We start from the raw sequence: 15986 nt of genomic DNA on the forward strand, positions 1-15986 counted from the left end.
TGGGTGGGGTCCGGGGGTTTCCCTGTGAGTTGAACAAAGGCACTTCGGTTTAACATTCAGGCAGAGGGGCAGGGTTCCCTGAGGCAGGCCATTATGTATGACTATAGCTATAGACAGAAGAAAACAATGGAAAGCAAAGGTCAAAGTAAAAGAAACAGATCCAACATGGGGCCAGATTTTGTTCTTCCCTGTTACAGTAGGTGGCTGTGGATGGAAATGTAGGACTAAAGTTCAAGGCAGGGCTCTGTGTTATAGATGTGGAATAAGGCGTTGTACATACAAACGTGGCCTCCAAGAGCAGTGGCGAAAACTACCTCTGCAGTTCATTCACCTGAATTATTCAGGTCCCAATTCACTTCCCCTAATTTTTGGTCAGAAATTATGCAGATTAATGGCATATGCCACAGATGCTTAGCTGATAGAGAATATAGAAATTGGTATATAATTTCTCTAATAGGTTGGAAAGCTAATTTTGGAAATGTGGCATTGAAAATATCATGTACTCAAACGTTAGTCTTTTGGAAACTAATGAAAACTGACCAACTGAGAACAAGCAAAGGCTATTTATTCAGCACTTTCTATAGCAAGGGTGTCAACCACCATCTTCTGCATTTGGCAGAGCTTCAAATGCAGGCAGGGGTGTGTAAAAGCTTTATAGTGGAAAAAAAGAAAACCTTCAAATATGCCCTGATTAGAGGCTCTTGGTGTGGGCAAGCTAGAGGTGGGCAAAATAGAACCAGAGCATCCTATGTGATTGGTTATGGGAGCGGATTTGGTTTTCCCTGGTTTGGTCCTATGCTGGAAGCAGGGACAAAGTTCAGGGAAGCTGGAATTATTGATCAAATCCTGATGATTTTGGTACAAACTACAGGTCATAGTTTAACTTTCCTGGCTGGTTGCTGCAGGTTGTGGGTTAGGGTTCTCTTTTTATATAGGATCTCACCACTTTCCCTTTGTATATTCAGTCTTTCTTGTTGAAAAATGTTCAGCTTTTCAAAATTTATCATCTTCTCATTTGCCTGTCCCTCTGGGCCACCACTGTTTTAACTCATGTGCTCAAAACTTGCTTTCAGAGGCATTACATTTGGATTGCTTTTTTCATCTAACCCCTGGTCCTTTTGTATTAAATCAGTTAAATCTTTATTGTAAAACAAAACCAGAAGCAAACAAAACACCTTTATACCCTAAGAAGTTAAAACCATACAGAAGGGTATAAAACAAAAAGACATTTCCTCTTCTCCCCCTACCAGCCCCTGAGTTCCACTATTCAGAGTTAACCACTATTAATAGTTTCTTATACATCCTTTCAGAAATGATTTATGCATATGTAAATGTATAAATTATATACCTGTGGTTGCATATTTACCTCCTCTTTATAAAAATTTTACACAAGTGCAATTATACTATAATCCCTTTTCTATTAACCCTTTTTCAAGCTGTTTTTGGAGGTCATCTTTGGAGATATTTACATCAGTACAAGTCAATCTAACTTGTTCTTAAATTTGAAATAGATATTCCTAAATTGCTCCTACAGAAAGAGTGCCCCATTTATTCCCTCATCAAGTGTCTGAGAGTGCTTTGTTCTTCACCCTTTCATTGACGCTAGATAGTCTTCCTAATTTTAACCAAAATGAGAGGTACTTTGACTTGAATTCATTTTACTGTCAGTGAGATCAAGAAGCTTTTCATATATTTTATTGTCCATTTATATATATATTGTTTTTCTGTCCATTTTTCTATTGGATCCATTTCTTATTCCGCTGGGAAGATGTTCTTGTATATTAGAGAAATCAGCCTTTTATTTTAACATTGGTCATTTCACTTTGTATATTTGCCATACTGAAGTTTTAATTTTAAGTACTTACTTTTATGGTTTTTTATGGGTTTGAATTTTATGTCCTAAATTGAAATACCTTCCTGTTTTTCTATTTTTGGCCTTTTAATCAAATCCTTCTGTTTGGTAGCAGAGTTGCATGGAAGGTAATTGGAAGAAATTGGTGTGTCTGGTATTTCTCTCTGAATCAAGGCATATAGCTATCTCCGAAGAGTTCATGAAGCCCTGAGTGTCCCTGGGTATCCCCTAATGATGGGAAGAAAGAAACAGGAAACAAGACAGAGTTTTTAATCAGCCACTGAAAGAACAGTCTTCTCAGGCAGGCTGCCAAGTGCATTTTTTTTTCTTCTGGAAACAGTATTTGATGGTTGACAGACACCCAATCCCAGCATTAATGCTGTAGCTCTGAAACTCGTGTGACAGGGAAATGGGAGCAAGAAATGGATATAGGGGTAAAATGGCCCTCTTTGGGGGCTCAGCTCAGACCTGAACAACACATTCAGAAATCCTGTAGCTTCTTGGTTGCCCCAGACGTATTTGAAAGGCATGAGGGTATGAGGATAGGGTAGTATAATGAGTGGAGAAATTTGAAGGGGGAGTCAAGAGGTAGAAAAGATGCTGTTTAATTTGGGCTGTCCTCTTGGTGGGTCTTCTTCCTTTTCAGGAGGGCAGGCGGGAATTGCTGCCACCACTGTTGCATCATCAGTGTGACCCCAAGCCTTCACTGTGTTCCCCCCACTCATTCTGAAGTTAGCAATGAGGCAGTTTTTCCACCAGCAGTATGACTTGTTTGCTACTCTGGGTTTGCGGGTAGACCTGACGATGAACAGAGCAGGAGGGAGCTTTAGGTTTCCAGGCTTCTGTTTAGCTCTGTCCTCTGCTGGATGATCACTGATTTCTGCAGAATGCCCGGTGTTTTACTCTGAGGCACATCTCCCCACGGCTTCCTTTCCTAGGAATCACTGTTTACCTTTCCAGTACTTTAAGGCAATGCCAAGCTGATAATCCCTTTGGAAAATAGTAATTCAGCACAATAGAGTAGAGAGGCAGCTCTTCTGTCCTTCCTGCTGAAGATAACCTTGATTCGATGTATTTGGACATCTAAGGGCTCAGCTCTGTACATCCTGCAACTTTTGTCACTTTATACTGGATGAGAGTGGAGGCTCTAGAGGCTGTCATGGCAACCCAGTGATCCAGCCAGTCCCAGAAGATTTTATTCCCTTTTTATGAATCAGAGAGAGAAAATGAAACACTTTGAGTCCAACCTCTTTGAATGCGAGGAGTATTCAGTATTTGTACACCCAATAGGCATTCCATCTGGTGTTCAGGTGGACCATTTGGGGCATGAAGGATTTCATCTCAAGAAACTTTGCACCATTTCTTGTCTGTGACCATGACCATTGGACTGATCATTCTGGAGAAACAATAGATTAAGTCTAGAGATGAGTACTGGGGAAAAGTTCTATTCTTCAAATAAGAGTGTGCATTTGTGATTTTTCCAGAGACCACCATTTTGACATGTAAAACCAACAGACATTTGATGACCCAGTGCTTATGTTTGAAGTAATAAAAATAATTACCATAGGGAAGAAAAACCACAGCTAGATTGCTCAATACTTCATTGGTTCATTCATACAATAGATATTTATTTAGCCCTTCATACAGGCCAGGCACAATGCTAGGAGTTCAGAATGTATCTGGAATAATAATAATAACTCTAGCTGACAAGTATTGTGCACTTACTATCTATCAGGCATTGTGCTAAATGCTTTACATGGATTATCTCATATAATGCTCAAGTCAACATTGTTATTAGATGTTTTATAATCTCTCTATGAAGAGAAGGGGAGTGAGGTTTAGATAGCATAATGCTCATCAGGATTAGAGCTGAAATACAAACCCAGTGTACTTTTTCCTTCTTAATTGTTTACTATTGTCTCTACACAAGGTAGAAACAAGTCCCTGCCCTCCCAGAACTTAGGGTCTAAATTAGAGAACACTTTCCTCCAGATAGACTTGGAATCAGTCTCTGGAGAGATGTGGAGTGTCCTCCAGAGAAGGCTTTCCTTCTTTCAGCACATACTCAGGTCGCACCTACTCAGGTGATGGAAGCCGCTTGATGACAGGGACTCCCTTTGTTTTCTCTAATCACACCCATTTCTCCCATCTCCTGTGTCCTTCTCATGTCCTCCTCACAGCCACATTTGCCTTGTCCTACTGCCACACTCTTTCTTCTCTGAGTGCCCTCCCCTCCACACCTGTTCATGCTTTTTCTCACCCATCTAGACAATTACTACAGTCCCTAAATGCCATGTGATGAAGTTTTGAAGGAAGGAAAACATGGAAGGGAGGTAAACTTTCACTTCAGATGAAATGAGCTGTTGACTCACGGTTTAGTATGCCTAGGGGTTCATCTCTAGCATCTCTGGCATTGGAGGGACTCAGGATTCCAAAAGCACATTCATTGCATTCTGCTGTTGCTAATCTTATTTTTTCCATGATGAACAACCCAGTTCATTATGTTTTCAGCTCACATTAATCTTCCTTTCTGTGAGTTTGGTAACATTTGGAGTCATTTCCCTCTGTATTTATCCATCTGGGATCTTTAGAAAAGACAAGTTTGCAGAGAGTCATTTGTTGCTCACTGCTGTAAGAGGAATGAATGTTCTCCTTGTTTCTCAGATCCTGAGAGACAATCCTCGGAAGTCAGGCATGGATCCCCTCCACAAGGCAGAGGGCCCTCTTCCTGGGATCCAATGGGGTTCTCAATGTGGGATGGAGCAGCAACGTAACAGCATCAGAAGTTACAGCAGTCCCTGGATTCTGTTTGCCCTCATGGAGCAGATGGAATTGGGAAAGAGGGGTAGTGGAAAGAATTGTGAGATTAATGAGTCAGAACAAAGTCTTTGGTTTGATTCCTGTCTCTACCACCTGCAAGCTATTTGACCTTGGACAAGTCACATAATCTGTCCAAGATCCACTTGCCTAACCTGTGAGGATGCCTGTCCTACTTACATGAGAGAGTAGTTTTGAATGTTCATTTATGTTCTTATCTCCATTTTGGGGTAAGTTCATAACCTTGCTCATATCACTAAAGTTTTGCAATTACTTTTGGCCTTTTTCCAACACTAATACATGTGTGTGTGTGTGTGTGTGTGTGTGTATATATGATTAGAAGGAAAAATAGGCTATTGAGGAAATCTTAGAGCCTAGTATTTCTTTTGGGGGGGGGTTAAATTTTTGTTTAATTTTAGAACATTTCCCTAGAATAGATTACTTGAAAGAAAATTACAGTGTCAAAAGATATATATATAGAGAGAGAGATTACATGTACATAAAATTTAATGTTCTCAATAGATATTGCCAAATTTCTTTCCAAAACATATTCTCAAAAGATGTGTTAATGAGGATGCTATATTATACTATTTTTATAAGCATATGGATGGCATTTAAAAAAATTATATCGATAGAAGAAAAACATTCATATCTCATTTTATAGTTGCATTTCTTTGGCTACTAATTACATAATTTTTTTCCAGTTTCATTGACATATAATTTGCATACAGCACTGTATAAGTTTATGGTGCACAGCATAATGATTTGACTTACATATAAGAGGCTAGTATTTCTTGATTCTCTTTTTATACTAAAAAAAAAGGCTTGGAGGTGTGTGTCATATTTAAAGATCTATTGGAGAGGGGATACATTGTTTAGAAAACAAAGAGAGAATCCTTTGGAAATCCAGTTAAGGACATCCTTCCAGGTATAATGTAATCTTAAGAGGTCACAAAGGAGGCAACCCTTTTGGAGATTCCATGCTGTAGGTCCTTAGCAACATTTTGTTGTGAAGGATGGAATGCACTCATACGTTCCGTAGTTCAAGTAAGAGATTTCTTTACAGAAAATATTCCAAATTGGGCATCCATTCAAAAGCCATGAAAAATATTGTTATCTATGGTCATTAACTGTAAAATATCAGTATGATTTCTCACTGCTGCCCAAGTGAAGGGCTCAGTTGCCTTGATGCCTCTTGATTGTAGGAAGAAGCAAAGGGGTAATTAACTCTTATTGCTGTAAAATTTACAAAGGGTTCAGGATGTGGTGAAGGCCAGTAGAAATGAGAGAAATCTGGACTGTTTGCTCTAATTCTGCACAACGAACAACAAGTCAACATCCTTTGGAAATGTAATTTATTGACAGTCCTCTCCCCCAGGACCTGGGATTTGAGCAGGAGACTCCCATTACACAGATAACTCCCAGTGGTGTTGATGGAAATTACCTGCATAACCAACTCTCCTGCCCACATAAAATGCCAGATGCCTGAGAGCACTTTTAATTGCAATGTACCTCCCTTTGCAAAAGAGCTAATTGCATCTGCTTTCCTTTCCTTTAGGTACCCAAGCATGGACCGGAATAATGAAGAGATACATGTATTAGCTGCAGCCCTTTGAACCACACAAGAAGGAAATCAACAGTGTGGACAGGGCTGGAAACGTTACCACAGTTGCTTGTTGGAATAAATGAAGAATGGGCTTGTGATTATGCTGACATCCCAGCATGAATCTGGTGGACCTGTGGTTAACTCGTTCCCTCTCCATGTGTCTCCTCCTACAAAGTTTTGTTCTTATGATACTGTGCTTTCATTCCGCCAGTATGTGTCCCAAGGGCTGTCTTTGTTCTTCCTCTGGGGGTTTAAATGTCACCTGTAGCAATGCAAATCTCAAGGAAATACCTAGAGATCTTCCTCCTGAAACAGTCTTACTGTATCTGGACTCCAATCAGATCACATCCATCCCCAATGAGATTTTTAAGGACCTCCATCAACTAAGAGTTCTCAACCTGTCCAAAAATGGCATTGAGTTTATCGATGAGCATGCCTTCAAAGGAGTCGCTGAAACTCTGCAGACTCTGGACTTGTCTGACAACCGGATTCAGAGCGTGCACAAAAACGCTTTCAATAACTTGAAGGCCAGGGCCAGGATTGCCAACAACCCTTGGCACTGCGACTGTACACTCCAGCAAGTTCTGAGGGGCATGGTGTCCAATCACGAGACAGCGCACAATGTGATCTGCAAGACCTCCGTGCTGGATGAACACGCCGGGAGACCGTTCCTCAACGCTGCCAATGACGCTGACCTTTGTAACCTCCCTAAAAAAACGACTGATTATGCCATGCTGGTCACCATGTTTGGCTGGTTCACCATGGTGATCTCGTACGTGGTGTATTATGTGAGGCAAAATCAGGAAGATGCGCGAAGACACCTTGAATACTTGAAATCCCTGCCGAGCAGGCAAAAGAAAGCCGACGAACCCGACGACATTAGTACAGTGGTGTAGTGTCCGAACTGACTGGCATGGAAAGAGAAATCCGTTTGGGATTGCAGTAGAATAAGTGGTTTACTTCTCTCATCCGTTGTAAACATTTGAAACCTTGTATCTCAGTTTCTTTTGAATCATGCCACTGTTGAACTTTTAACAAACATAACAGCATAAATCATTTTTGTTTAGGTGATCCACCCCTCAGTTGTACTCCTGGTGGTATATTCCTGAGTCAGCTACTTCTCTGAACCTTAGTTCTATCCATCTCAGTATTTAATAATGAAATTTATTTTTTTAAGTTGAAACCAAATAAAAGCCTAACTTTGAACCATGAAAAACAGAGTGACTTATTGGTCCAGAAAACAGTACAGTCATTCCATTGCTTTAAAGAGAAACAAACAACTCTTGTGAACCTAAAGAATGATCACAATGAGAGATGTTATTAAGTTCTATTGTACACTGGGGCACCATAGCTGAGTTATCAGCCAAATAAAATATCTGTCAGACTTCAAAATACTAAGCCTTAGCAAACTTAAGTGATAATACATAGCGTGGCAACCTGCAGAGGCATAAGTTGGGATGTCTCTAGGTGTTTGCTACCTAAAAGTTGGTGTGTTTAGCAAAACACTATGTCTACTCTATGCTAGACACATGGGGAAAAAAAAGGAGCACATATTCTGTCCTCAAGATTACCTTCTGGTGGACAGAGGTGTGTGGCCAACATAGAAATAGCCATGCCAAAAAGGAAGGTCTTAATAATCATGTAGCATCAACTGTGTGCAAGCATGGTGCAAGGCATTTGTATACTATGACTCCAAACCCTGACTCCCAGAGGAGAAAGTGACAACCACCTCATCTGCAGAGGAGGAAGCAGTGCACGAAAGAAGTCCAGTGACCTGCCAAGTAGAAAGTATCAGAACTCGAACTTGAACCAAGTCTCCCTGACTCCAAAGACTGAGGTCTTCTCATTATGTTCTGACTGGGTTGGCTGATTGAGGTATAACTTACATATTAAAAAATGCACCCATGTTAAGTGTACAGTTCCATATATTTGACAAATGCCAACACCTGTGTATCAAGATAGTCTGTCCCTGATATTGTTCAGAGATAGGAGAAAGCTCATTTGGTGCTTGGAGGAGGGAATTGTGTTTCTTCGGGTTTAAGCTGCAGTTAAAGGTCATTCTTGAGACTTGGGTGGCATCTCATCAGATGCTGTAGGTGAGGAAGGTAAAGGAAGCAGAACACAGGGATAAAAGTAGGGAGGTGTGGGGGACGAAGGGGTCTATGTAACAGGGAGCGAGAGACAGGGCTGGAGTCACATCATGGGGACTCGACCCTAGACTCAGGAATAAAAGTAACTAATACTGTTTATGGAACACTTACTATACACCAAGCACTTTCTTTGGGTTGTCTTGGTTAATCCTACCATTACCCTATGAGATAGTCTTCTGTGAATGATAAGTCAGAGACGCAGGAGTTTAAGTAGTTAATTCAGAATGAGAATTATTATAGAGAAGTATTATAAGCTTGTAAGAAGTATTGCAGATATTGAAGCCCAGTCAGTCAACTGCAGAACCAACGGACCTCTTAGCTGCTATACCGTATGCTTTGCAGTCGTAGACTTTTACTACTACTTCAAGTTGCTGGTTCGCCAGACCTAGAGGTTTGCAGACTCCCAAGTGATGGTTTCATTAAGAAATAACAGCAAAAATAGCCCTTTGAGGGGATTAAGTAGGAAGGAAGGGTCCTTTGCCATTTTGACGGACATAGCCTTCTCCAGCTCATATGAGGTTGTCTTTGGGCCTTCAGGAATCACATTTCTGCCCTTGGAAAGCACCATGGTTTCTATCCATAACAATAGTGTCTTGAAAAGTTTAGCAGTGTGAATCCTGAGGATCAGCCAGCCCAAGATTTGCCACCTGACATTCAGAGCAGTATGGCTGGGCTCATGGCACGCACCCCACGGCCACCGGCTTTTCATGCCTGCGTTAGCCTTACTAAAAAGTATGAGGTCTCGTGTAGAAGCCTGAGATGTGAAATTCAGGATGTGGGCCCTAGAACTCCTGCATCCCTGTGAGAAGGAAGCCACATTGTCTGCCTGTGCTAACTGGATTTGAACGCCTTTCAGCAACACTGGAGCTTTGCTGAAGATTTAACACCCCCTGGAGGACAACCTTATAATACATCTCTGTGAGTATTACCATAGAAAGATGACTAACAGAATATGCTTTTTTTTCACCCTAAAGAGTAGAAAAATCAAGGCTTTGCTAAGATAACCTTTTAAAATAGTCAATAAATTAATTGTGTTTATCTGAGTGTGTGAATCACATTCATTTTAGAAAATCTTTCATAAATCACAAAATCCATTTCAGGTTGCTTCTTCCAAAATAATCTGTATATTCTTAGGAATAAGAGCTTATTTTCCTACTGCTCAATTACATTAGTCGAGTGAAAGTACCTGTCAAGGGAAAAAACCTCTGAAATGTGTTGACATATAGTGCTGGTCTTGTCCAGATGTGGCCAAGTTCAATTCCCACATTTTAGTTTGTAATTCTCCACGTACGTAGAATTAAAAGTGCATCCTAGGTTAATCCCTTTCCCTGCCTGTATAGTTCTAGTTAACAGTGCCATAAGTGCAAGTGTTTTAAAAAACCTAATGTTTTAAATTGCCATGAATTGGAATATATAAACCATTGGAAGAGAAAATTAATTATTTAAAAAAAAAAAAAACAAATAACAGGCTACAAGACCACTTCAGGACCAAAACTGAACGGAAATACTCTTCCCATCAGCCTATAGGAATGATGCCAGGGAGTGGAAAGAACTTCCTCAAGCTCATGGCTGGCTATATAGAAAAAGGCCCAATGTGCACACTCTGGTTTTGATTCCAACATGCTCTTTAATTTCCAAGCCCTTGCACATGTTTACATTGTTACATGGAGCGCAACTTATTTTAGAGCTGTAAGGTTTTTGAAACGAACTATTATCTGAGGCACATGGCATATTCCCTTCTAAATATTCCACATAACAGCTTCTTTGCTCAGCTCTCTCCTTAGGCATCACTCTTTTAACTTCAACCTTTATTTATTTTTTTTAAATTTTTATTTTATATTGGAGTGTAGTTGATTAACAATGTTGTGTTAGTTTCAGGTGTACAGCAAAGTGATTCAGTTATACATATATAAGCATCTATTCTTTATACTCAACAAAATGCATTGAGGAAAAAAAGGAGAGGTTTGAGTTACACAGTTTTACAATGTACAGGGTTGGGAGTAACTCAGATCAAGTCAGAAAATGTACTTTCTATCATTAAATATATGGAGTTTGTTGAATGAACAAACACTCTTTCCAAACCAAATTTCTTCCTAGAATTCAACTTAAACTAAGGGAATTACAATGTGAAGCTTTTCCTGAGGAGCTTGCTTAGTGTCTTGGAAGCTTGTTTGGTATGCAGGAAATACTTTTTTTTTTTTATACAGCAGGTTCTTATTAGTTATCTATTTTATACACGTTAGTGTATATATGTCAATCCCAATCTCCCAATTCATCACAACACCACCACCACCCTTCACCGCTTTCCCCCCTTGGTGTCCATACGTTTGTTCTCTACATCTATGTCTCAATTTCTACCCTGCAAACAGGTTTATCTGTACCATTTTTCTAGGTTCCACATATATATGCAGGAAATACTTTTATTTCTCTCTTGCATCTGCCAGAGGAATGGATTGACTATTCACAGGCCTTCATAGATCTGTCAAAGCTCATCTTACCCAGGCTTAGAGACTCCCTTCTGTATGATCTTGGTCAGTCAGAGGTGGCCACTTAAAGGGCATCACAGCATCAATGCAGCCAGCAGAGGCGACAGGGCAGGGACTCAGTCCCAGTCTCAGACAGTCCTAGACTGGAGCCCAGTTGTCTCGGAACCTCCTCTCAGGATTTAACATGGGTTGAAACATCTGCAGCTGTTGAATAATAATGGTTATCTCAGCAGTTGTTGTCACAAAGTATCAATATATAACACAGAGATAAATAACTCAATAGTTCTCAATGTCCAGTGGGAAACTTGAGAAAGTTACCCTCATGTATTTTTTTTAATTTTTATTGGAATATAGTTTATTTACAATGCTGTGTTAGTTTCAGTTGTACAGCAAAGTGGTTCAGTTATACATATACATGTATCTATTCTTTTTCAGATTCTTTTCCCTTTTGGGTTATTACAGAATATTGAATAGAGTTCCCTGTACATACAGTAAGTCCTTGTTGGTTATCTGTTTTATATATAGTCGCGTGTATCTGCCAATCTCAGACCCCCAATTTACCCCTCCCTAACCTCAACCTTTTAAATGAAAAAAATACCTGGGAATTTTAATCTAATTGTTGACAAAGTGCTTATCTCTGAAGCAAGGCAAATCATAAAATGTGCCAACCTGACTCAAACATTTTTCAGAAAGTGATAAAAAGTTATGTAATGGAAGATTTAACTTTCAGGAACGCATTGGCAAATTGTAAGGCACTGATATATAAAGTCTGCCATGTACGTGTTGTTCTTTTTCATGTCCTTCTTTGACTACCCACAATAATTCTTGTTCTGACACCCATCAGCATAAGGCAGCCTGGGGTGTGGGTAGGTTTTTCTTATTGGCTTATACAGTGAGTTCTCTCATTTGTCTGGCACAGTTGGAGGGTGGAAAATTCTGCTTAATTAAATGTTCACGTTACTAGAGATAGGTGAACTCCTAGAATGTCAGGAATGGAAGAGTCCTAGAGATGATCTCATCCACTGATTTCTCAGGTGTTGACACTGAAATCCCTACAGGCTTGGGGATTAGCGCTCACATCTCCAAATACCTGTGCAGTGTCCCTAATAGGACACTGGCTGCCTCTCCTGATAAACTGCTCCCCAGTCTTCAAAGAAACCGAACAACATAATATTACACACTGTGAAAACATCATTGGCTATCAGAAAGTTTCTCTGAGGATTTGGAAGGCACTTAAGTTTCCTACATTGCCACAGAGTTGTAATAAAGAATATCTATGAATGTTAAGATATGATGAAAGGATTACTTTCCCTTTCACAAATAGGCCCTGGATAATGTGCTCTGTGCTGTGCATGATCTTTCCTGCCCGTGGAGAGATGGAGAAGATGACCTTGATGCACCTTCTTGGGTAGGGAGAGATGATTAACATTTGCTTCTTTGAGTAACAGCATAAACCCAGGGTGGTCAAGTACAGCCCTGCCGGCAAAAGGGGAGTGATTGCCCCTATGTGACGTTCTACTCTGTTTCCAGAGCTATTGTCAGCCTGGCTTCCCAAAGTGGTACCACAGATTCATCAAGTTGGCTGGGTCTGACCCAGACAAAGTGAACCCGAGGCTAATTCATTTACCACACATTTGCAAATGCCCTCCTCAACCCTTTCCAAATCCAGATAGGTGAAGTAGGATTTAGGGAAAAGGAAGACCTGAATTCCTCACCCCACATTTGCCCAAACTCATTATATGGATGGTCCCAAATACACCAAATGAATTAGTGGGTCACATAGACACAGCAGGAGGCACTCCTTTTCCGTCCAACCCAGGGAATTTATGATCTTGAGGCCACAAGACCACATAGAGCCCTCATAGGGCCACATAGAGCCCTATGTTTCATGGGTGAGTGACAGTAAAAGGAAATCCATTTCTCTTTATGGTTCTAACTTCCTCAACATTAAAAGAACCAGAAGCTGGTGTAAATCGCTTAAGAAGTCTGCGCTCTCACATGTGCGTGCATGCGTGCGTGTGTCCACTTGCACACTGGGGTAATATGGGGAACTGGGTCCCAAAAGCATCAGGAAAAGAGACAGTGGGAGCAATGAAAACAAAATCTATCTGTCAGTCATTTGATCTAGAGATAGCCCAGGTTTGGGTTTTCCGGGGAAATTATTAGATGTATTTTCAAGACTGTCCCCAAGTTCAGTGAAAACATTTACACTTGCCACTAATGACAACTGAGTCGATCAAGTTTGTGAACCGTACTCTTTCTTTAGCTGATGGATCCCCTGCATTTTGCTCACTATTTTCAAAAAAGAATCGATGCATTTACTTTCTTTGCCGCTGGCCGTATGAGCTTCCAACTGAAAAAAGTTTTCTGGATCTGACCTTGAAAGCTAAGCCTGAAATGAATACATTGTGGGTTTCTCTGGGGTTGGGACCAAAATTCTCTCTTTTTCTTTTATATTTTATTTATGTTTTTTCCTCAGAGGAGCATTTGCAAAATGGAAGGTGATCTAAAATCTGGCTGTTGGGCTAAAGATGAACAAGCCAGCTGTTGAGCTAATGGCATTGCTTCTTGAATAGATTTTAAAATGAAGTGGCTCATAGATAACCAACAAGGTTCTACTATATAGCACAGGGAACTCTACTTAATATCCTGTGATAACCTACATGAGAAAAGAATCTGAAAAAGAATGGATATATGTATATGTATACATTTATATACATATATCTGTATCTGTACACCTGAAAATAACACAACTTTGTACATCAACTATACTCCATAAAATTTAAAAAATAAGATAAAGTGGCTCATAGGGAGTAGGATGGTGCTAATTTACACAAATCCAGCTTCCTTAGGGTTGTCCACATTTCTTCTGGAAGAAAGATCTAGGAAAGAGGCTGGTCTGCTCTCAAAGTCTTTCATTCTCACCGACAATCATGCTGATTCCCTAGCTCTCTGAGAAACAAGCTGCAGTGACAAGAGGAGAATGAGCAAGTGAAGAAAACTCGGGAAAGTGCTACCTGGAAGCAAGGCTCTGGGGGGACAAACAGGATGGACCTTAACTGACATTGACAAGACATTTCATCTTCATATTAAAACATGGACTGAGGAATCCCTGTGTGTAAGTTACAGATAAAGAACCTTCTATAAAATAGGAGAACCCTTCATCAAATAGTTTTACCTTTCCCTCACTACAGGTATCATTTACTTGGCATAGTACTAAGTTCTGTTTGTACCTTCCCTCACGACAGCCTTGCCAAGTAGATACTATCATTGCTCCCATGACACAGATGAGGAGACTGAGGCTCAGAATGACCCAGGATCACTCAGCTGATGTGCAATAGTAGAGCCCAGGTCTAGTCATCTAGCCACAGTGTTTAGTTATGCTGCATCCTTTCATTTTATGAAGTCTCACTTCAAATTTCATGAGGATAAATGGAGGAGAATACAGCAAGAGATTTTTCTTAATTGGCACAAGGGAGAAAGGAGGTTCAAAAGAAAGGAACAAGCTTTTTCACTCAGCTGGCTAGCAGAGCCTGTGCTTGGGAACCGCATCGGTTCATTCCCTCTTCACACCCATCCTTCTGCGCCCAGCCCTGAAATCGCAGGGACGCGTAAAGGAAACCACGTTCTTGGTGGGACAGATGCATGTGTAGCTCTCAGTCCTGGGAACGATGACCCTCAGTTACCGGGTTGCTGCTGGGACGGTGTTCAGGGTAGTGCTCAAGGCCCTGCTTTGTGGAGCCACGTCTCCCTTGGTCCTACCATATTCATCTGCACCAGGCAAATTGCCCTGGAAGCTCTGGCAGGCATTCACCAGAGGGTTTTCTTTGGCTTCCACAGGACACTTTGCACTTACACAGAAGGTTGGAGGCACCAGTGAGCTGCCACTTTCTAGGAGTGGCCCACAAGCAACAACTCCTGGGTACTTGGTGGGTAAACACCCAGCCCCTCCCTCACCAGAACATGCGACCCACTCTGGGTCATCAGAGTTTGTGCTTCTCAAAACGTTGCTGCCATAAAAAGTCAACTTCTCTCCTCTCATGCAGAGTGAGTGTCATATGAGCCCATAATAAAGTTCTCCTTTCTGCCTCACGTGCCAGGAAATTAAGAGAAAAAAAAAAAAGAAAATCCGTGCTAATTTAGTAACTATAGAGGATCTCATAATCCATCTAGCTGCAGTTTAATTTCCTTTATTTTGACCTGCTGTTACATGTAAGTTGTCAGTTATTCTGAGTGGTTTTAATTTATTATTTGCATGTTTTTATTTTAAGTATCTCCTTAAGACCCCTCAAACCCTTGATGTAATTAAACAGGGAAAACATTTATGTTTAGTTCCCACCTTTTACATTTCTCTCAAATGTATAGATTGTTTTAGACTCATTTCTTTCTCTTTTTTAATTGAAGTATAGTTGATTTATAATGTTGTGTTATTTACTGCTGTACAGCAAATCGATTCAGTTGTACATATATATATATTCTTTTTTAATATTCTTTTCCATTTTGTTCTATTATATGATATTGAATATAGTTCCCTGTGCTCTACAGTAGGACCTTGTCTATCCATTCTATGTATAAAAGCTGACATCTGCTAACCTCAATCTCCCCCTCCATCCCTCCCCCAATCCCCTCCCCCTTGGCAACCAGCGGTCTATTCTCTATTAGACTCATTTCTTATTGTGTATTGCTTAAGTTCTAATTTTTTTAATCATTTCTTTCCCTTTGCTTTCATGTCCCCCAAATGTGTGATATCCAATCATCCTTTGCTATGAAACTACATCTGCCCGAATCAACAAGATTCAGAATCAAACATAAGTTCAAGCCTCACAAACTCACAGCCCCCAGATGGATTTTGTTCATATAATTCTCTCACCCTCCTTGGAAAGAAGGAGGTACAGGGTATGAGAGCATCACTTTCCAAATGAGGAAACTGAGACCTAGAGATGCTAAGTGACCTGCCAAGGTGTCTCCAGCTAAGAGGTGAGAGCTGGGACTTGCAGGAAGCTCTATCCACCTCTCATTTATGAACTATGAGCGCCTTTGCAAGGAGAGGAGTAATGATCTGGTTCAAGAGAACA

General features: G+C 40.5%; 1 protein-coding gene across 1 annotated transcript in view; it reads left to right on the forward strand.

The window, feature by feature from the left end:
* Window positions 1–7316, forward strand: part of LRRC3B (leucine rich repeat containing 3B) — a 95014-nt gene extending 87698 nt beyond the window's left edge. Inside the window, exon 2 of the mRNA XM_081234215.1 lies at window positions 6228–7316. Coding sequence (XP_081090341.1) covers window positions 6392–7171 — 780 coding nt within the window. The 5' untranslated portion in view covers window positions 6228–6391 and the 3' untranslated portion in view covers window positions 7172–7316. The remainder of the gene's footprint in view (window positions 1–6227) is intronic.
* Window positions 7317–15986: the final 8670 nt, after the last annotated feature.

This window comes from Mesoplodon bidens (genome assembly GCF_964165515.1).
Source record: "Mesoplodon bidens genome assembly, chromosome: 5".
Classification (NCBI taxonomy): domain Eukaryota; kingdom Metazoa; phylum Chordata; class Mammalia; order Artiodactyla; family Ziphiidae; genus Mesoplodon; species Mesoplodon bidens.